A 23,839-nucleotide genomic window follows, 5' to 3' on the forward strand; every position below is an offset into this window, starting at 1 on the left:
TTCTCTGTCTTAGGTTTTATCTGGAGCACTGGGTTTAGTTCAAGTTGTCAGACTTTAGGAGACACCCTGAAAAATTAGGGAATATACAAATAAGTAAGTCCAAGTGAATTAGAGGTCTGACAACTCTTAAATATGGGGCATGGTTGATGCAATTTGAGATGATTACTTCGGAGAAGAAAAGATCTAGGGGACACCATTCATTCATTCAGCAACATTTCCAGAGTGGCTTCTATATGATAGAGTCATAAAGAATGCAATGGTGCAAAAGACATAGTCCCTGCTCTCAAAGAGCCTTCTATCAAGCAGGGTAGAGAAAAAGATACGCAGACATTGAAAAAAAGAGGTAATATGACATGTCCTAAGACAGACAAGGTAAGTAGGATTTCAGAAGAAAGAGGGTTCTCTTCCATTTGGCAGTTAGTTAAGGATTGGAGATTAATCCTGGAAGACTTGAGTGAGAATATGGGATTTTAGTTGAGTACTAATACTTGTTGTTGTTGTTTGTCCTTTGTTTTCAAAGAGGACCATGACATCAGGAAAATGATGTCATGATTAGCAAATGAATTGGATTTAAGTGAGGGAGACATGTACAAAGTCACCAGCCTCACTTTCTCCTTCAGAGCCATCTGTTCCAGTGGCAAGATACAGGTCCCGGCCCAAGTCTCGCTTGGTCATTATTTAGACTATGATGGCTCAGAGTGAGTATAAATAGCAATTGTTTCTATTTTGGTCAGAAACCCTGAGGGTCTTCCCCTCCCAGATAAACAATAGGTAAATAAATGTTAAAGGCCAGGGTACCACTGCTTTAGTGCTAGTGTCTTCCTGAATCTCTGACTCAGAACTCCAACTTCAGCTCTTCCCGTATCTCCTCTTGTTCTCTGATTCCACCCAATCACTTCACCCTGGGTGGGGGCAATAGAGAAAGGGTTATTTATCTTTATTAAATTTTATGCTGTTAGTTTTGACTGACCCTCAAAATATTTTTGAACTCAAATTTCAATATATTAGCCACATTTTCTCATCAGAGTAAAGAGAACACAAGACAAAGAGAGAAAAATAGAGAGAGAAAGACAGACAGAGGTAGACTGAGAAAAATGGAAACAGGGAGAGAGTAGGAGGGAGAAAGACTGGTAGAGAAGAAAGAAAGGAGAGAGAGAGAGAGAGAGAGAGAGAGAGAGAGAGAGAGAGAGAGAGAGAGAGAGAGAGAGAGAGAGAGAGATTCTGTTTTGTTCAGTAGGCAAGTGAAGCCATACTCTATACTACATGGAAGGAGAGAGGTAAAATAGATGACTAGTAGAGGAAAACATAATTTCTTAAATGTGGAAACTATATCCTATGGATTTTTCATGAGAGAGATACAAACTAACACAAACACACATGGAACTACATCAGGACAGGTAGAAAATATGATAGAGCTGATAGGTCAGGATTTGAGATGTCCTATTTTTATAATAGAGAAAGACCCCAAAAGGACAAGAAACTTATTTAATGCTACTTGATGAAGCAAGACTAGAATCAGGACTATAGACTTCTATAGAAAACTTCATAACTTCTCAGCATCAAATTGTGAATGCATCATGGGGCATTTATAGGTTTGGGGACAGTGAGTGTGGCATGGTAGGAGGTTTGACCATGCTCCCTTAACATTTCTGAGCCTTAGTTTGCTTATCTACAAAAGAGGAAAAACAGTGTCTACAATATCTACATGACGGATATTGATGAGGATCAAATGAAATAAAGTACATAAATCACTTTAATTTAATTTATTATTATTATCATTTTCATCATTTTATGATTATATCATGTTCTCATTTGGAGGAGAACGTGTCTGAGATTGGGGCATAGTGAATGGGAAAAGAACTCTGCTCTAGAAGTCAATAGTCCAGCCCCTAATCCTACCTTTGCTATTGTCACTGAATAGTTTTGAAACAATCACTTGTCCTTCCTGTATTTGTTTTACAACCATAAAAATAAGGGATTTTGAGTCATAACCTAACCATTTCACAGGGAATTATAGAGGGATATGCCTTTGAAAAAAGAAAAAAAACCCTTACAGAATGGGAGCTGTAATTGACACTACTATTGGGCTGAGGTCGGGAGGTACCTATCTGTGGATATGGAGTATGGAACTATGTCTCATTGGGAAGAGTAATCTGAGAGAGTCACTAGCCTTTACACTGTTCCATAAGTTCATTGCCATTTGACTTCTTTTTCCCTTTTTCAGGATGGATTCACTGTGAATCACAGCTCTTTGGGTTGACTCTTTGGGAGTGCCACCATGGTGGGCAATGCCACCATCCCCAGCTTCTCATCCTTTTTCTTGGTTGGTATTCCTGGTCTAGAAGTCTTCCACTGTTGGTTGAGTATCCCTGTTTGCTTTCTGTATGCCCTGACCCTGATGGGGAATGGCCTCATTATCCTTGTGATAAGAGAAGAATCCAGCCTTCATCAGCCCATGTTCTTTTTCCTTTGTATGCTGGCCTTTGATGACGTAGCCATTGCCTCAACCACAGCCCCCAGGATGCTTGACATATTTTGGCTGGATGCTCATGTCATTGGATTTGATGTCTGCTTAGCCCAAATGTATTTAGTCCACACCTTTTCCATCATTGAATCGGCTCTCTTGGTAGCCATGGCCTTTGATCGCTATGTTGCCATCTGCCATCCACTGCATTATGCTACCATCCTGACCACTCCTTTGGTCATCAGGCTAGGGGTGCTAAGTGTGGCTCGAGGTGCCATTATGGTCTTGCCCTGCCCATTGCTCATTAAACGGTTGAGGTATTGTACCCAGAATGTTATACGACATGCCTACTGTGAGCACATGGCTGTGGTGAAGCTTGCCTGTACCAACACCTACATCAATCGTAGCTATGGTATCTTTGTGGCCCTCTTAGTCATACTGCTGGACATTGGACTTATTTCTCTGTCCTATGTCAAGATCCTTCAGGCTGTCTTCCAACTCTCTTCCAAGGATGCCCGCTCTAAGGCACTAGGCACTTGTGCTGCCCATATCAGCACTATCTTGATCACCTATATACCTGCGCTGTTTAGTTTCCTCACCCACCGCATTGGTAAGAGGGTGCCCCCATCCCTTCACATCATCTTTGCAAGCATGTATCTTCTGGTTCCACCAGCAGTTAATCCACTAGTCTATGGTGTAAAGACCAAGCAGATTCGTGACCGAGTGGTCATCCTCTTCCTCAGGAAAAAAGATAAAGCCTCTAAGCACTAGTACAGGCTTAGGCATGTCATTTCTTGGGACTGGAACCACTTTCTGTGAGGAATCACTGAAATTGGACTGAGAGGACAATCCAATTGATGCTCTGTCTACAGTTGGCCTGTTTGCAAACCCTGACACAATTTGTCTACACTCATCTCCTCCACCATCATTGCAGGGAGTTTGCATAGAGTGTAATAGGAGAGTTCTGATAAAATTGACTGATTTGGGTCTGTCTTGAAGGTGTTCTTCATATTTGCTTTGACCTGGTTTATCTACCTCCACGTACTGGTCAGAGTTTGAGGCCTGAGTCAAGCTCTTGCCTCTGACCTAGGAAAGGTAAGTTCCACACAGCTCAAACTACCTGATGAAGAACACGAAGAAGCAATCCCAGACTTGTCTGCCATATCGCCAGGGTCCTTGAGGAATCTTAAATCAGTGCTAGTGCTTTCTTCCTTTCAACATCAGTTAAAAAAGCTCTTGGGAGGGAGAAGTATGACTTCTTGGCCTCAGAGTGAATAAGTTCTTTGTAAGTTATCAAAGTTATAAGTTTGTTGTCAAGAAACCTTTGGAAATCAAGAAGATATGACCAAATAAAGACTCTAAGAGCTATGAAGATAGAAGCTTTCAGCTAGACCTCAGTTTTTCTCAAATTTTCTCCTTGCTAAAATTAAACTATCCGAGGGACAGGACAATTTCAGTATGAGCCATCATTGCATTGTAGTCCAGAGCCCTCTGCCTCTGAGCTTTATGTTCTCAGTCTCCTTTGTACCCAATCCAAGTCTTCTGGACCTTAAATATTACCTTACCAAATACTACATTGACCTTTCTGTATCCTGTTTATGACCAATGCCTATAGTGACTATTCCCTTCCACAGTTCAGTCATTGTTCATCGAGGATCACCATGGTGGCTTGGCCTGAACAAGCCAATGGGACATAGGTCTCTGGCCATGTCCAAGAATAATAGAAATACCTATTTTGTTCTGCAACAGCATTCACTGGAGTATATGCACTCATTTTTAGGTTGATAGAAAACTAATACCTTCAGAGGTTAGTGCTGAGATTCTACCTTTCTGTTTTTGAATAAAATGCTGGAAAATTATTATCAGGAGGTTAGCCAGAAGTACTAAGGAAGGCTCCAGCACTACACAGTTCCTAGTATGAAACTACTAGTGTTGATAAAGTGATGCTTCCTGACCCAACCAATATGGCCTGGTAGGCTTAGGCTCTTCAAGAAACATCTTAAACACTGACTACTTAAACAAATCAGTAAACATAGCTTGACCTAGAGATTTGGAAGAATTTCATAAGCAATCTCTGGCCTCTGAACAACTCAGCTTTGAAATCTGTATAGTTGTAATGAATATTGGGAATATATTGGGAGATTTTTTTTCCTGATGTATCAGATCCTCCTCTCACTTCTGTGGTCTGTGGCATTTAGTACCCATGTCAACCCAATCCATATGTCAGTGAGAACTCTTAGACCATTGCCTTTTCCTCCAGGTAGTGCCAAAAAACCCTGTCATTAGAGTGGTGGAAGTCAGTCCTACAGACAGTGGCTATCTGGCTGGCTGAGAAATATTTTCAAGAACTTCTTGGATAGATCATAGGGTGGCAAATATTGCTACATTATTCAAAGGAACTTCCTTATGGTTTGAGCTGTGTAACAGAGCAATGCACCTCCCAGAATGGTAGCAGATTCTTTGTCATTGTAATTCTTCATGAAGAGGTAGGATGATCCATTGTATAGAATTTCTTGTTTTGGCACAGATTGAAAATAGGTGACCTTTGGCGTTCCCCACCCCCTTTATTAAACCCCAAGAGTTTATGATTTTGGATATGGGCTTTCAGCTTTGACAAGGCAGACTTAAAAAAAGAACTATTGTAAATTATGGACCACGTACTGTACTAGACAATATTAATGAAACAAAAACTTACATTTTTTAAAAATCAAATCTTACATTCTACATGTGTAGTTGATATCATTATCTTTCATTAAGCCTGCCCCCTTTCCAAATTTCTTTGTTTCTGTTGAGGGAACCCTTATTTTTCCATTCACCCAGGTTCGCAACCTTGGAGTCCTTCATGTCCCATATATAATAAGTTGACAAGTCTCGGCAAATCTCCCTCTACAACATCTCTCCAATCCTTTTGCTTATTTCCATGAAGGTGGCCATCATCTTAGTTAAGCTTCTTATCAGTGTTTGCTTGGACTATTGTAATTGTCTTGTAATACGTCTTCTTGTTTCCTGTCTCTCCCCTTTCTAATCTATCCAGGACAGAACTGCCAAAATGATCTTCCTGAGGAAAAGAAAAGTATGACAATGTTATTCTCTTGTTCAAAAATAATTTGTGGTTCTTTATTATCTCTAGTTTAAAATACAAACTCATGAGGATTTTTAAGGACTTTTATAATCTACCTCCAACCTACTCTTCCAGCTTATTGCACCATTACTAACCTTCATGTACTATACTTTCAAGTCAACCCAGACCAGTAAATTTTCCCTGTAAATAATATTGCATTTCATTTTTCTGTGGCTTTTTATAGGCTTCCTTACAAAATAATAGAGGAAGGAGATGCAAGCCTACTGTTTCCCATGCCTGAACTTCCCTCCTTCCTCACCTCCATGTCTAAGGATCCTTAGTTCCCTTCAAGGCTCCAGTCTCACAGAACTCCTTTCCTTTTCCCCTTAATTGTTAGTGTTTTCTCCCTTTTAGTATTTATATGTATAAATATCATATCTCCCTCACCTTCATAATGTGTGAACTTCTGGAGGGTTGGGACTGTTCTTCATTTTATCTTTGTCTCCTCAGAACCTAGCACAATGCCTTGAACAAAGTGAGCACTTAGTTACTTATCAAATTGAGTTAAATTGTCCAGAGCAGGGATAATGGAAATGGCCAATATTATTACCATGGTGCGATAAATCCTAGCTAGTAACTATATAGAGAAAGCAGTGCAGTGAACAATTTTACCTAGTGTCATATTACTGACATGGAAGCCTTTTGCCTTACATCTCCCTGTGCTATAACCTCCCCTCACTTCTAACCCCCAAGGTAAGGACTCAACACAATCTAACCTTTCAATTTTCCATCAAAGTTCATGTCTTTCTGTTACATGACTGCATAGAAAGCCCCATGGAAGTCACTCTCTGCACTCTTACCACAAGTTAACTCTTCACACACTCTCTCGCTCACTACTCCAATGCTCTCAGCAAATTAACAAGTGAGTGAATAAATGAATGAATGAAAAAAACATTTATTAAACACTTGCTATGTGTCAGGATTTGTGCTAAATTATGAGGATGCAGATCCAAGCAATCAAGATAGTCCTTGACCTCAAAGAACTTATATTTTAATAGGAGCTGTGAGTTTCTGGAAGTCACATAGCAAGTCAATGGCAGAACTATATCTTGAAACAGGTCTTCTAACATAGATTCCATTGTTCTTGACATTATACCATGTTGCCACCAAGTTCAATGAACAGAAACTCAACAATCTAGGACTTTCAATAAGAATTCTCCCCGTCTCCCACTTCCTTGTACTCTGCTTTTAGGAGAAATGGCCAAAGTATAAAGTCTTAGCCCAGCCAGAGATTTTAAAATAATAATAATGACAATAATTACATTTATATAGAGCTTTAATCACTTATATTAATACAGAGCTTTAAATTCGGCAAAATATTGTGCATTACTTATCTTCTTTGACTACCATGTCCTCATGCCACCTTCATTTTGTAGATTAAGTAATTGAAACACTCAGAGCTGTTGAGAAGTTTGCCTATGACAAGGTAGCTATTAGGTGTTAGAAGAATGATTTAAATTAGGTCTTCTTGACTCCAAGCTCAGCATTATTTCCACCATGTCACATTGTCTCAATTTCCAGGAACTGCCCTGTGGCCAATACATTAGTTTTGATTACCTTCATTTCCTGCTTCTTCATTTCTTTATAGTAGCCACTGATATTCAGAATTATGGCACCAAGTCCTTGCACTTAGCTAAATAATCCAAGAGAGATTAGAATAAATACTTTGTAGTATATTCTTTCTGCTAAAGTAGGTTGTGAATCTGCCAATTTAATCCAATTCAATAAGCATTTATTAAGTACTTTCTAAGTGCCAGGCAATGTATTTGATGATGGAGCTATAAAAATGAAGAGGAAACAATACCTGAACTAAAAAAGCTTATATTCTAAGGAAAAAGGATGGAGTGATACAATTAAAGATAGCTTTAGAAGATCATACATTTTAGGCATATAGTATCTAGATTTTTACTACTTTAGTTCTCCCTAAGAATAAAGAGACTGAATTCAAATCGATGCTTTGATGACTCATTACCAATGTTGTGAGTGGAAAGATTTTAAAAAAGTGGTAGTTGAAAAAGCCTGGAAAGACTTACATGAACTGATGCATAGTGAAGTGAACAGTCAGGAGAACATTGTACACAGTAGAAGCAATATTGTTCATTGAAAAACTCTGAACGACTTAGCTATTCTAAGCAATACAATGATTCAAGACAGTCCCAGAAGACTAATGATGAAATATACTATCTGCCTCTGGAGAAAGAAGTGATAGTGATTGAATACAGACTTATTCGAATCTTCTTATGCAAAATGACTAATATGGAAATGTTTTATATCATTGCACATGTATAACCTATATCTGATTGCCTCCTATCTCAGGGAGAGGGGAGGAGAAGGAGCGAGGGAAGGATAGAAGTTGCAACTGAAAACTTTAAAAATGTTAAAAAAATTGGAAAAAATTGATAGTTGAACAAAAGACTGCATAAACCTTAGTTAATTAGAAAATTCCTTCATCACTAGAATTAATTGAGTTTGAAAGAAATAATACAATGCAAATGTAAGCAAGCGGTTGAAGCCACCATCTCACTTAGTCATCATACATTTAGTAGGTGAGAACACATCTCTTTTTATCACTAAATGTGAACAAGAGCTGCACATCTACTTAGGTGCTACAGGAAGTCTATGCAGATTAGCTGAAAGACTTGCTCCTCTCCTCTGGGGGCTTGTGTAAGTCATTGGACTTGTTGGCATTGGGGGTTCCATTGAGTGATGACCCAGGATAGATCATTCCTGCCAATCTCTTGAGAAAGAACCGTTTGAATGGGGAGAGGAGAGAACCTTGGTTTTCACCTCTACTCCATCTCTACCTGTGGCCAGAGGAGGAACCTGTGAGTTTCAAACTGTCAGTGGGATTTTGCATTTTCCATCTTTCAATAGCATCCTTACTATGCCCCTGGAACAGCTGATGGCAATGTCTACTTTGGGACCTAAGGACAGATTGGATATAGATTTAATGCTATACGAAGAGACCATCAGGGGAGTGAGTGGGAACTATACCATACATATAGGGTGCATCCTGATGTCTACAGCAAAAGACCTCATAAGAGTGGTGAGTTACCCCTTTGCATATGGGCTTTCTAAGCTTGTGTCTATTCTTTCCTGGACTCTGTTTATACTCATGGAAGTGTATGTCACAGATTTTGGGGTCATGTTTGTACTAATTATTCTTACCATACCATACCCCTTTCTAAGAACAATAAAGTATGACTGACTTATTGTTATCAACTTGCTTATCCAAAGGGATATTTGGGAAAGTAGGTCTAGAGAGCATGTGTTACATAAATATTACTTATGGATTTTGGAATCAGTTGGTGTACTGGCTAGAATGCTGGATTTGGAACCAGAAAGACCTAAGTTCAGTCCTTTCTTAGACACCTACTGGTTATGTGGCCCTTGCGAGTAACAATATTTCTAAGCCTCATTTACTTCACCAGCAAAATGGGGATGATAATAGCACCTACCCCACAAGGTCATTGTGAACATATGAAACAACACAAATAAAATGTTTTGCATATCTCAGAGTTCTATAGATATGTGAATGAAGATGATGATGATGATGATGAGAGAGCGCAGGTAACAATCCTATTAAGTCTTTGGTTCAGTACCTTGTGAGGGTACCTGTGAGTTATATTTTTTTTTCAGTTTGGGAAGTACGAATCTAATGAGATAGCAGTATTGGAAGGTAAATTTTTTGTCTAAAGTGGGACAAAAATGAAAGGAAACAAACAAACAAACAAACAAAACACAGAGAGGAAAGAGGTGGTGGTGCTGTTGCAGCCAGCCGAAAGATTCCTTGTTTCTCTTAAGCACACAATACATTCTGATGAAACTGTTTGGCTGGTGATTTCAGTGCAGGATTACATGGAGGACAAATGATATATTACATTCTCTTGCTGATTAATTAATTAAATGACAGCTTGCTTTTTTTATGATTACAGAAAGCTAGAGGTTAGATAGGTTTGGCTAGCTACTGCTACGACAGCCTCTTATGTCACTTGAGACATCCATTCAATGTGTGCCTAACCCACAATGCTGTTTCATCAAGAAATTATCAATAGTAATACATCATATTGGGATTTAGATAATTTAAGAAAATAGAAGAGAGGGCATTACTGACAGGAAACTTTCTTTTAAAAAGAACTCTCTGCATAGAAATATTTCTAATGTCAATAGCTATAAACAGTAGTAAAAACAAACAAAAAGCATAGGTGACATGTACCAAAAAGTAGAGAAGAAAGAATGGTATGTAACTATAATGGATTATTATTGCTCTATTAGAATGACAAATATGAAGAATTTCTTAAAATATGGAAACTTGTATTAAGTAATTAGGAGGGAAGAAACTATATGCACTGGGTATAAACAGGTAAATAACTTCAATAGCAACACAACTGATGGCAAATATAAAATGAATATTCTATGTTTTTTAAAGGTTAGTGTAATCATCCTTTGTTTCTCTTAACAAATGCTAAGAATAGGAATATAGGGGGAGCTAGATGGCACTGTGGACAGAGCAGTGACCCTGGAGTCAGGAGGACCCAAGTTCAAATAAGAACTCAGACATTTGACACTTACTGGCTGTGTGAACCTGGGCAAGTCACTTAACCCCTATTGCCTCACAAAGAAAAGGACAGGAGTACATAGTTATAAATATATTTGTTTACAATCACTTTTTCATTAGTTTCTTTTTTGTACTTATTTTTATTTTTTAGTACTTTTATCAGTGGTAGATAAATATGATTAGTTATTAATTGATTTTCAATGATCTGTTGGTTGTTCAAATTCAAGTTTTCAAAAGAGCACATCTGTTTTCTGTTTCCAAGAATATATATGATAATGCAGTTGAGCCCACTAAATAAAACACCTCTATTTATTGGATTCTGATTGATTTCCAGATAATTTGAAAGTACTCTGGGTTCTAAAGATCATTACATAAAACAGTGGGGTGGCTCATGCCCTTAAGAGAATGAGTACTCCCTCTCAAGTAGTATATGTCTCATCTATGTAAGTCACCTTGTGAGAGGAGTATGCATGGGACTGTTGGTAGCAAGTGCTACTTGTCCTTCTGCCATGGCCAGGAAACTGCTGTATAGGCACAAAGAAGAGGTGTGTCTCCCTCAAATATCTTAATCTAAAAGAGGTTAAAAGGTTAGACTCCTATTGCCTCTTCTAAGTAAAAACACAAAAGAAGAGGCTCTGAAAGAGGAAAGAAATCAGTAAGACAGAGAATGAAGGAAGGAAGACAATTAATATCTAGTACTATGTGGCATAAATGACACTTCCTATAGAAAAGGGACCTGGAACCTCTGAAGACGTAGAGCTGCTAAAATATAGGGAAAAACTATATGTACATACAGAAGACATGGGGGAGAGAGAGAAAAAGAGTGAGGGACAGAGAGAGAGAGAAAAAGAGAGACATAGGGAGACTCAGAGAGACAGAGACAGAGAGACATCAGGGGAAAGATGGAGAGAGAGAGAGAGACAGACAGAGAGAGAGAGAGAGAGAGAGAGAGAGAGAGAGAGAGAGAGAGAGAGAGAGAGAAATTAGGGGAAAGATCAAGAGAGAGGACAGAAAGGAAGAGAGACAGAGAGAGACAGAGACAGAGAGAGAGAGGTGGGGGGGAAGAAGGAGGAAGAGGAGGAGGGAGGGAGGGGGACACACACACACACAGAGACAGAGAGAGAGTATTGGTTGGTGAAAAGGGTTTCTCTATAAGACAGTTATCTGTCAACACAATCAATATTAACAACACAGAAGTCTATTGTCTTTCAGGACAAAATTTTAGGGATGTGATGGAGAGAATCCCAAAGGAAACTAGTGAATGTTACCAGAGATAATGGAATCCTAGTGCAGAAACTTAAGATCTTAAGGGAATAGATGACACTTTTGTAACTGCTACTTATTAAATGCAGGGACATCAAAAGAGAAAAGTAAATTTTTAAATATCTGAGGACAGAGAGTGAATTTATTTCAGGACTACAGCCTAAAATATTTCCTGGAAGTGAACTACACTTAATTAGGACTGTTAATAAGATTTGGCAGATTTCATGCAAATGTATTATCAAGAGAGTTTTAAACTGGAAAGGAGGAAGGGATATCACCATATGTCTCCTGAAACAGATGTCATAAATTTGTGGTTTTTAACATTTTTAATTTTTCCATCTTTTAAAAAATTGAGCACATCTCTTCCCCCACTCTCAATATGTTTATATCCACTTATTCATTTTTCTGCCTGTTTATTTATTTGCTTGTTCAGTTTTTCATTCATTCATTTATTCATTCATCCATTTATTTATTTGTTTGTTTGTTTATTTCATTTCTTTCTTGGTTCTATTCCTCACTCAACAGATTTTTCTGCCTTGTCCCAGCAGCCTTCACACTCTGGAAAATCTCTCCACACCTACAACCTTCTCTTCTGATTGGTGATCTCCATTTTAGGAAATACACAAGCCAGTCATGCTCATTCCTTCATTCTTCTCCTGGATCCCCTCTTGACTTTCCAGACTCCTTTCTCCACCATGCCTCCATATTGTTCCCTTTTACATTTTGTCTTGTATCATTAGAATGTAAGCTCCTTGAGGGCAGGGGCTACCTTTCTTTGTGCTTGTATTTATTTGTTTTTGTTTTCCTAGTACCTAGGCATAGTGCCTGGCATGTCATAAGTACTTAATAAATCTCTGTCTCTCTGTCTCTTTGTCTCTGTCTGTCTCTATCTCTGTCTCTCTCTCCCTTTGTAAGACACTTCTGTCATAATTTTAATTTCACTTTATTTTGATGTTTGGTTTTAATGACTCTCACAATTGAGAATAATATTTAATAAAGATACATAGATCTAAATGGAAGAAGTACATCATTGGCTACACTCACTTTTCTTTCACACCTATTCACCAGTTATGAATAAGTTTTCATTGAGAACAGAGTAGTAAATCTTTTGAGATATCACTCAGTTTTTCTTGTAAACTAACAGGAAAGTTTTACATTATTATATCTATTTTTTTAAAAAATGAGTTCAAAATCCACTGAAACCATTTATTTGGAAGATTTTTAATAAAGGAAGAAAATAACAGGTTTTTCTGGGTTTAAAAAAGTTTGTAGGGGCAGCTTGGCGGTGCAGTGAGTAGAGCACCAGCCCTAGAATCTTGAGAATCTGAGTTAAAATTTGACACTTGATACACTTACTAGCTGTGTAACCTTGGGCAAGTCACTTAACTCCAATTGCTCTGCCTTCCCCCTCCAAAAAAAAAGGGAAATAAAAGTTTGTAACTATGAGAGTTATTATGGGTGACATTTTATGTGGTATTATACTTTATTTTGTTAAAAATTTCCCAATTATATGTTTTCTTTTAAAATTTATCATTTTTAGCATTCATTTAACAATATTTGAGTTCCAAATTCTTTTCTTCTCTCAAGACCATCCTCTACCCATTGAGAAGGCCAACAATATGATATAAATTATACATCTGTGAAATCATGAAAAACATATTTCCATATTAGCCATCTTGCAAAAAAGCAAGAAAAATAAAGTGAAAAAATTGTAGTTCACTTTGAAATCAGTTCTCTCTCTGGAGGTGGATAGCATTTTTCATCATGAGTCCTTTGGAACTATCTTGGATTACTGTATTGATGAGAGTAGCTAAGTTTGTCTCATTTGACCTATTATTACAATATTACTATTAACTGTACCATGATCTCCTGATTCTGTTCACTTCCCTTCACATCACAAGGTCTTCTCAGGTTTTTCTGAAACCATTCCTTGTCAGTTCTTACAGAATAGTAGTATTTGATCAAAATTATACACTACAACTCATTTAGATATTCTCCAATTGATGATCATACCTTCAGTTTCCAATTCTTTGTCACCAGAAAAAGAGCTGCTATTAATATTTTTGTATTTATAGGTCCTTTCCCTTTTTCTTTGATCTCTTTGGTCTATAGACATAGTAGTGGTACTGCTGGGGCAAAGGGTATGCACAATTTTATAGTCTTTTGGGCGTAGTTCACAATGCTTTCCAGAGTGGTTGGATCAGTTTGCAACTCCAACAATGGTGCATTAGTGTTCCTATTTTGCTACATCTTCTCCATCATTTGTCATTTTCCTTTTCTGTCATGTTAGCCAATAGGTATGAGGTGATACCTTATTTCTCTAGTTAATAGTGATTTAGAGCATTTTTTCTTATGACTACAGATAGCTTTGCTTTCTTTTTAAAATTTTATTAATTATGCAATAAGCATTGATAAATGGTCAAAGAATATGAACAAGAAGTTTTAAGAAGAAGAAATCATAAATCATCAGCATTCCTATATGTCACAAATAAAACTTTGCAAATACCCCATTTAAAATAACTCTAGACAGCATAAAATACCTGGGAGTACACCCGCCAAAGGAACCATATAAGCAAAATTATTTTTAAAAAATTTTTTATACAAATAAAATCATATTTAAATCATTGGAGAAATACTAATTGTTCATGGGTACATGGAGCCAATATAATAAAAATGATAATTTTACCCAAACTAATTTATATATTCAACACCATGTCAATTAAAATACCAATTTTTGACTGATTTAGAAAAAATAATAACAGAATGCACTTGGAAAAACAAAAAGTCAAGATTATTAAAGGAAATAATGAAAAAATGTTAAGAAATGGTGTTTAGCAGTAACAAGTCTTAAACTATATTAAAGGCAGTAATTATCAAAATGATCTGTTACTGGCTAAGAAATAGAAAGGTTGATCAATGGAATAGAGTAGACACAAAATTTACAGCAGCAAATAAACATAAAACCTGAATACAATAAACATTTCCATAACAGTACAATAAGAAGGGTGATTGCATGTGAGGCTGTAAATCTACTATGCACAACTTTCTATTCCTTTCAGATATACAACGGAATTATCATGGAAATTTTTTTTCCTTCTCTCCCCCCTGCCCTAGAGAAGACTATCACTAGACACAAATAGTACATATATATGTGTATATATATATATATACACATATATATAATTATTCTATGCATACTTCTATCTATCAGTTATTTCTCTGGATGCAGATAGAACCTTTCTTCATATTTTGAATTTTTTTAGTATTTAAGTATTTATAATAGTCAAAATAACTTATTCGCTCAAAGTCGTTCTTAAAACAATATTGCCGTTACTGTATACAATGTTCTCTTGGTTCGGCTCATTTAACTCTGCATTATTTCATGCAAGTCTTTCCATGTTTTTCTTAAGTTATTGAGCTCATCATTTCCTATAGCATAGTAGTATTCCATCACAATCGTGTGCCACAACTTGTTCAGCCATTTCCCAATTGATGGACATCCTTGCAATTTCCAGTTCTTTGCCACCACAAAAAGAGTTGCTATAAACATTTTAGAACATATAGGTTCTTTTCTTTTTTTCCCTAATTATCTTTGGAAATAGATGAAGAAGTGGCTTTACTGAGTCAAAGGGTATGGGTAGTTTAGTAACTCTTTGGGCATAATTCCATACCACTCTCCAAAATGGTTGGATCAGTTCACAGTTTCATGAACAGTATTTTAGTGTCCCAATTTTTCCACATCCCCTCCAACATTTGCTACTTTCCCCTTTTATCATTTTAGTTAATCTGGCAGGTGTAAAATGATATCTCAAGGGTGTTTTAATTTGCATTTCTCTAATCAATAATGATTCAGAGCACTTTTTGTATGACTACAAATTGTTTTGATTTTTTCTTCTGAAAATTGCCTGTTTATATCCTTTGACCATTTGTCAGTTGGGGAATGACTCATATTCTTACAGACTTGGCAAAGCTCTTTATATATTTTAGATATAAGATCTTTATCTGTTAAGCTGTCTATAAATCCCCCATTTCTGCTTTCCTTCTGATCATTGTTTGTTTTATTTGTTTGGTTTTATTTTATTCTATTTAGTTTGTTTTATTTGTACCCTTTTTAATCTAATGTCATCAAAATGATTCATTTTACACCTAACTTTGCTCTCTCTATCTCTTGTTTATTCATAAATTGTTCACCTATCCATAAGCCTGATAAGTAATATGAACACTATTCTTCTAATTTTCTTGCAAAATCTCTCTTTATTATCTGGGTCATGTATCCATTTTGACCTTATCTTGGTAAATAGTATAAGATACTGGTTTAAGCCCAGTTTCTGCCTTGCTGCTTTCCAGTTTTTCCAACAATGTTTTTAACCAAATAATGAATTCTTATCCCAAAACCTTGTCTTTACACTTGTCAAATGCAAGGTTTTATATTTATTTGCTGTTGTAAATTCTATGTCTACTCTATTCCATTGATCTACCTTTCTGTCTCTTAGCCCGTGCCAGATAGTTTCGATAATTACTGCCTTTAATAGAGGGTGTCCCTAAAGTCTGGACACATAGGAAAATTTACAGCAATGTGGAGTTATTGTGTCGAGTTCACATGAATCTTGGAAAGCGCATCAACCTGTGCATCACAAATGATGAAGTCATATTGAAGATGTTATTTGTTAATATTCCAATTAAATAAAACGTGGTTGAAAATTTTATTCATTTCATTTTTCGAAATATGCATTTTTGCCTATATGTCCAGACTTTAGGAACACCCTGTATGGTTTAAGACCTGTTACTGCTAAATCTCATTTCTTTACATTTTTTTCATTATTTCCTTTAATAATCTTGACTTTTTGTTTTTCCAAATGAATTCTGTTATTATTTTTTTCTAAATCAGTAAAAAATTGGTATTTTAATTGACATGGTGTTGAATATACAAATTAGTTTGGGTAAAATTGTCATTTTTATTATCTTGGTTCCATGTACCCAAGAACAATTAGTATTTTTCCAGTGATTTAAATTTGATTTTATTTGTATAAAAAGTTTTTAAAAAACAATTTTGCTTATATAGTTCCCTTGGCAGGTGTACTCCCAGGTATTTTATGCTGTGTAGAGCTTTTTTAAATGGGATATTTGCAAAGTTTTATTTGTAACATATAGGAATGCTGATGATTTATGATTTCTTCTTAAAACTTCTCGTTCATATTCTTTGACTGTTTATCAATGGGTAATGGCTCTTATTTTTAAATATTTGACTAGCTTTTCTAGATATTTGTGAAGTGAAATGTTTATCAGACAAACTTGCTGAAAAAATTCCCCCATTTCCTGATTTTCTTCTAATTTTAGATGTGCTGGTTTTGTTTGTGCAAACTCTTTTTAATTTTGTGTAATCAATCTTATTCATTATACTTCATAAACACCTTCCTTATCTATAGATCTGCCAGGTAGAATCTTCTGTGCACCCCTAATTTGCTTATAATATTAGCTTTTATGTGTAAATTATGTACCTATTTTGAGCTTATCTTGCTATATGGTATGGTTTATGCTTAGTTTCTGTCAAATTACTCTCTCCTTTCCCCAGCAATTTTTGTCAAATAGCAATTCCTTGCTCCCTATCCCCTGCCCCCAACCAAAACTTGGATCTTTGGGTTTATTAAACACTAGATTGCTATGGTTATTTAGTACTATACATTGTGTATCTAATTTATTCCATTGATCCACCACTCTGTTTCTTAGCCAGTGCCAGATTTGTTTTTGCTTTGCAATATAGTTTGAAATCTGGTACTGCAAGGCTGCCTTTCTTCACTTTTTTCATTGACTCCCTTAATATTCTTGATCTTTTGTTCTTCCAGATGAAGATTGTTCTGATTTTTTTTCTAGCTTGATACAATAATTCCTTGGTAGTTTGATAGGTATGTCACTGAATAGGTAAATTAATTTAGGCACAATTGTCATTTTTATTATATTGGCTTAATGTTCTGGTTGCCTTTGGACACAAGATCTACAGAAACTGACATGACTAAGTCTAGGGGAGTATATCCAGAACAAACTCCAGTAGGAAATTAGCACATAAAACACTCAAAAGTTGTCACCATCAAAAAATAAAAAAATCATATTCAAAAATACATTCTTACCCAATTTAATCCACAAATTAAGTTCTTTTTATATTTCAAGGCAATGAATATTGGTGAGAAATGAGAGAACTCCCTTTACAATGCAATAAATACCTGCATATAGAGAGACAGAGAGATTGAGATTTTTTTCCCCTTCTCTCTTCACTCTGAGTAGTTAAATTGGAATGCAAAGAGAAGACAAATGACTCCAGTGTCAGATAGCCTCTGATAGTTGTGGGAGCTTTCTGCCCTAATTCTTCTTTTTTTGTTTCACAGGATGAGTGTTGTTCTATCATCCTTTTCTCAGCATGATAAGCCCAAGAAGAAAAGGTAATATTCCCAAAAATACACATATAGGCTGCCAACACACACCATTTATTTCTGCACCACAAAGAATAGATAAAACAATAAGCTAATGCTCAGAACTTTCTTCCTTAGGACAGAGAACTAGGGCAGCTGCTTCAGCTTTTTTTCTGTTATGGAAAGAGGTAAAGCCTTTGAAAGGAAGGATTGGGAAGTTTTATTGCCTGAAAACTGCCTTTTGGTGGCAGTGCCCTCCCTTCTTGTCCACAGGCTCAGATCTTGAATCTGAAATTTCTTCGGCCACTTGAAACTCTTGGCTGATCATTCAGAACTTTAACAGTCTCTTTTGCTGGCTGCTTTTAGCCTCTGCTAACAAAGTGTGGAGCAGACTTTCAATTAGAGGAGTCCAGAAAATGGGATTTATTCTCAGCTACTAACTACATAACTCTTTGAAGGCTTCTATGTTCCTGCATTACTCCGGCTATTTTTGTAGTGATTTTTGTCTGTAATTGGGGCTATGCAACAATCATCTCTAAGCTAGCTGCTTTCTCAAATGCAGGAATATATGCATGTAAGTATTTTCATATAGTCACATACATATGTGTATACATATATGAATGTATGTGTAAATGCATTTATGAATAGACTTACAACATAGTATATATGTATATTTTGTATATATTTATGTATACACACATGTATTTATAGTATATATGTACACAATACATTATATGTATATATCTATATTTATTGTTTGCTTGTTTCTTGTTACCTTGGTGATGTGGCTCCTTCTCTCTTCCTCCTTTATTTTTACTTTGAACAATAGCATTGTCTGAGCCAGTGAGGTGCCCATGAATCTATTTCTGATGCCAAGTGTTGGCCACAAATGAGTTAAGATCACAGATCATGAGCAACACCAAGGCAATAAGAATCACTGTAAAGTAATATAAAGAAATTATTATAACCATAGAAAAAGATAAGGGGGCGGGGTTCTAATTCTTCTAACAGCTGGGGGAAGCCTTGATAGCATTCTTGCAGGGCAGGTCGGCTATAGGTAGATTTCCAGTATCATGCGCTGGTCACAGGTGAAGGCCTCACCAAGTTAGATTAGAGGGTTACTTTTCACATGAACGTAATTTTTTTGTTTAGGAGCTAGATCAGCAATTGCCTTGTATGCAACAGGTATTATTGAGTGGTTTAGCATCTGGCCATTGTACAGTGCATATGGACAAATAAGGGAATTCCAAAACCAGGGTTCAAGCAGAGGTTGCATCACACACACAGAATTAAGACAGAACCTTTGTTCAATCTTTTTTTTTTATAAAAGAAACTCTTCCACAGAATTTCTCTTTACTACAGAACTCCATATTTTGGGAAGGACCTGAAATGCATCCAAAAAATGGTGACCAGTATGGTGAGAGGACTTGAAATTATACCATACAGGATCATTTGGAGGAACTCAATATTTATTCTGGCAAAGGGAAGACTTGAGTGGGGCATGATATCTATTTTCTGTTACATGAAAGGTGGTCACATGGAAGGTAATTAAGATTTGTTCTGCCTGATAACAGGCAACATAATTAGGACTAATGGATGAAGTGAGAGATGGGAAGATTTTGTTTCATTATGGAGTGGGAGAGGGGAAAGAAATAATAATTAGATCTGTCCAACACTAGAATGAGCCTCTTGGTTAGATAGTGAGCTCGCTGCCATTGGAGTACTTGAAAAAGAGGCTGGATGAACATATATCAGGGATACATAATGGACAGATAGGCAAAGTAGTCCTGGCAGTGACAGTACTTTCTCTCTCTCTCTCTCTCACTCCCTTTCTCTCTCTCTTTCCTTCTCTCTCTCTCTTTCCCCATTCCTGTTTTCAGCCTAACCCTCTTAGTCATAATTGGAGAAACAATTCTTATGGAGAAAAGGCTCACTAACCCCAATCGCTAACCAATTGCCATACACAGGGCAGGCACATCAGCTTAGCTGAAGTAGCAGGACACTGAAGAGGAGAGGCAGTATGTGCCAGGCAAGTCAAATCACTACTCCCTCCTTGACCAAGACTCTGAACCTCCTCCAACTCTCCTACCCCCACCACAACCACTTTGACCTTCATCTACCTTTAGACTCTGATGGGGACAGTCCAGCACCCTGAACCCAAGACTCTTGGCAATAGCAGTGCTTCCAGTCCAATGCCATCAGATACTTTCTTTTGAAATAGCCCCTATGGAGAAACTGCCTGGCAACTGCTCTTGTAGGTGCTATAGCCACAGCTACCCAGAACATAACTGTTCCTATTTCCAAAGTATTTGGCACTGTCAAATGGTCCATATGAAAACTGATATGATTTTATCATTGGAAATGATATTAAAGCCATTGAAAGTTATTGACTCTGACTCTAAAGAAGAATATTTAATATATATGTTGCTGCTACACTCTAAAGACCATGGGACTTTTCCACCTGACTTGCTGCTGAGGTATTCCATTTGTGTTGTTTCCTCCAGTGTAATATAGGCTTCTTGAGAACAGTAACTGTCTTACTTTTTCATTTGTGTGTCAAACACTCAGCACAGTGATTTCATAAAGGAAGTGCTTAATAAATGTTTTATGTATATTTGAGAGGGGTTAATGGTTCGGGCAGGGGTTGGAGAAGATGATCTCTGAGATGCCATAATTTTATTTTTGCATAATAATGGTGTGTGTACATGTTGCATAGCTACCTACTTGACTATAAGTTCAATGAAGAAAACAACAGAATTACCAGCTTTGTTTTGTCCCACTGTTGAGGATAACACACTGCATTAATAATAGTTTTGTAATGAATTAATTTTTTGAATGATAAAAATTGTTGTGCCAATGTTATTTTTTATAGTCAGAATGATTATAATATAGAATTAGAGTAGGTTAGTACTCAAAAGGTCATTAGAGATCATTTATTTCTACCTACCCCTTATTTCATAGAAGAATAAACTAAGACATTGATAGGGGAAGTGATTTACCTAAGCTCCCATGGCCAATAAATGAAAGGGCAATATTCAAACCCAGATATTTTAACTGTGAGCCCAGTGGTTTTTTTCACTATGTCCAATGGGCTCTTAACTTAAAAAACTCCTAGTACAATAGGGAAGTTAAGCCATGGGGATGCTCCTGGAAGACACTGTGTCACTGTAGTTCTTTGGGACTGAGGGACAATTTCATTGGGAAAATACAGTAAAAAGGAAAGAAATGAGCCATTCATTGAATTCAGAGGTAGAAGGAACCTTAAGGATCTTCTAGTGATCAGTCTTCTAGCAGATTTCCTGGCACATAGTAGGTGCTTAATAAATCTTTGTTGAATTGGATCAGTCCAGTTCACTTTTTTATTGGTTTGAAGAATGTGAGGTGCAGAGAAGTAATTGATTTGTGCACAGTGAACACACGGCAGAGTTGGGATGCAAATTTCCTTCTGACTGTAGAGCCATTGTTTTTCTACTTCACCACACTGCTTCTTGAATTAGGAAGCTTACAGTACAATCGGAGACCTGAGGAACATACATACAAGGTATAGGGGTGTGTGTGTGTGTGTGTGTGTGTATGCAGGAAATGCTTCCATTAATACAATGAGACAGCACAATATTAAGGTAATGCCTTCTTTTCCAGGAGAATTCTTCCTTGACCTTTTTCAGTTATGGTATCACCATGAGAGAAAAAGAAAGAGGGAAGTAGAGCAAGAGAGTGAAAGAGTTAAAATTTAAGGCCACTGACTATGGTTTTCACTCCTAACATCCTTCTCCTGGGCAAGATTTGTTTCAAGTCCAAGTACCTTCAGGAACAAGATAGGAAGGTGTGACTTCTCATGGGGCCATTCTCCAACAACCCAAACATTTTCTTTACTGGTCCCAAAGGGAGGGTCTGGAATGCATAAAACCTACCTCAGAACAGCCACTGTTTGCACAGAAGGACTTCAATTGAACACTGTGAGTTTTGGGAGGAGTGAAGGGAGGGAATTAAAGGCTTATATAAGTTTATAAAATTTATATAATGGTTATGTATGGATGGAAGAGTCAGTGCCCAGGCCTGGGTCTAGGACCAGGACACCCAAAAGATTGAAGTCAGAAAAATACATTTACTCATTTATAATTGCATGAAACAATGAGCTCGGGAAAGTGCAGAATTATTTCCTTCTTTCAAATGATTAATGGCTCATACTGGGGTGCTTCTGCTAATGGCTTCTCCTCTTCCAACCCTATGAGTGGATGACAGAAGAGAGGTCAATTTGACATCCCTTTAAATCGATGTACAGGGATATTGGGATCTTGAGAAGACATAGCGGCCAGTGGTTTCCAGAATAGTGAATAGTGATGACTGAAGAAGGATCTAGTCAATCGTCCTTCCTAGGTTCTTAGTTTTTTTCTTGTTGTCCTCTTTATGGGAGGTGCCTACACACTTCTCTTCCCTTGGTCGGAATCGTCACAGATTAGTGATATGGAAACAGGAGAGGAAATGAACATTGAGCAAGGAAAAGAGAACAAACAGAGAATTTTAGTGGGATAGGGAAAGGATAGAAAAGTGTTTCTTCACAAATGAGGAAACTTCAGGGAAGATACTGTCAGTTTTATTGGAGCATGGATCAGGTCAGAATGAAAAACCATGGGTGAGTTGTGATCTGAATAGCATATTTTCCTCTCAAACCTATCCTTCTCTCACATTTCTCTAATCTATCAAAGACAACACTACCATGTCAGTTAGTCAGGTTCACAACCGTGGGGTAATCTTCAAATTCCCCTTTCACTGCACATATCTAATCACCTGTCCAGTCTTTCCCCATCTGCTTCCAAAACATTTATCCAATCTCTATTTGTCCTTCTCTCTACTCACACAACAACTCTGCTTCAGGTCCTAATCGTCTCTCACCTATACAATCACAAGCCTCCTGATAGGTCTTCCTTCCTGAAGTTTTCCCATCCTCCAAACAGTTGCCAAAGTGTTTTCCTTCAAGTCCAGCTCTGACTCCATTATATTTCTTCTCAATAAATCCCAGTAGTTCCCTACTGATTCTAGAATTGAATATTATTAAATCTTTACCTTGAGTGTTTACAATTTCTACATTTGTGTATGTTTTAAAACAGTACAGAATGTACATCCTTGTTACAGAAGTATAATCATCTATGAGTAAAATACATTTACTCATTTATAATTACATCCTGACCTGACTATAAATGAATAAACATATACGTATATTAAAAATGTATGCTTAAAACTTTTTTACTGATAGGGAGTATAATAAAAATGGTTAGAGACTACTAGCCTAGTTCAAAAAAAGATTAAATGATTATATTTTCAGTTTGTACACCTCAAACTCACATATATGCTTGTGGCCCTGATTGAGAAGTTGAACTTTATGGAATGACAGAACTTGATTTTACTGTTCCTTCCATCTGACTCCATTCTCAGAAATATTTATTTTGTGAATATGCCCCCAAATCATTGCTCCTCCCACAATAACAATGACATATCTATAATATGTTTAATGTTTGCCAAGTGCATTAAATATATTATCTTCTTTGATGCTCACTATAACTCTGAATTATTCTTATCTTGCAAAAAAGGAAACTGAGTCTCGGATTAAGTGATTTGCCCAGGACGACATAGAAAGTATGAAGGCAGGGATTTGAACTCAGGTCTTGTGAGCTCTGTTTGACACTCTGTCTAATAGAATATACATCCTCAAACTACCCTTCCCATTCCCAGAACCTATAGGATCTTCTAAGCATAAAGTGCATGGTGCAGAAGGGGTCCTATAAATCATCCAGTTGTGTTTCTTCATTTTACAGATGGGTAAATAGAGATTCAGAGAGAGGAAGAGATGACAGAAAGACCAATATTTCTATTTTATTCTTATATGTGCCTCGTTGAGGGGGCAGTTATATTCACAAAGAGTGAGATGTGGTACCACCTTTGCTCAGAAGGGATTCTGACTTAGCCTGATGACTCCTGGCACAGTCATCACTTCTGATGAGTTGACTCCTACTTCTACATTTGCTGGTCTC

The 23,839-nt window shown here is 36.9% G+C and overlaps 1 protein-coding gene across 1 annotated transcript; it reads left to right on the plus strand.

Moving 5' to 3' along the window:
• The first annotated feature begins 2,278 nt into the window (after window positions 1-2,278).
• On the plus strand, window positions 2,279-3,235 carry LOC118840175 (putative olfactory receptor 52P1). The gene has a single exon (XM_036747668.1). It carries the CDS (start codon window positions 2,279-2,281, stop codon window positions 3,233-3,235), a length of 957 nt encoding a protein of 318 aa, XP_036603563.1.
• The last annotated feature ends 20,604 nt before the right edge of the window (window positions 3,236-23,839 follow it).

This window comes from Trichosurus vulpecula, chromosome 2, assembly GCF_011100635.1.
Source record: "Trichosurus vulpecula isolate mTriVul1 chromosome 2, mTriVul1.pri, whole genome shotgun sequence".
Taxonomy (NCBI): Eukaryota; Metazoa; Chordata; class Mammalia; order Diprotodontia; family Phalangeridae; genus Trichosurus; species Trichosurus vulpecula.

Bases quoted from the DNA above. Each gene is read 5' to 3' on its own strand.
- LOC118840175 (XM_036747668.1), top strand. From the start codon at position 2,279: ATGGTGGGCAATGCCACCATCCCCAGCTTCTCATCCTTTTTCTTGGTT.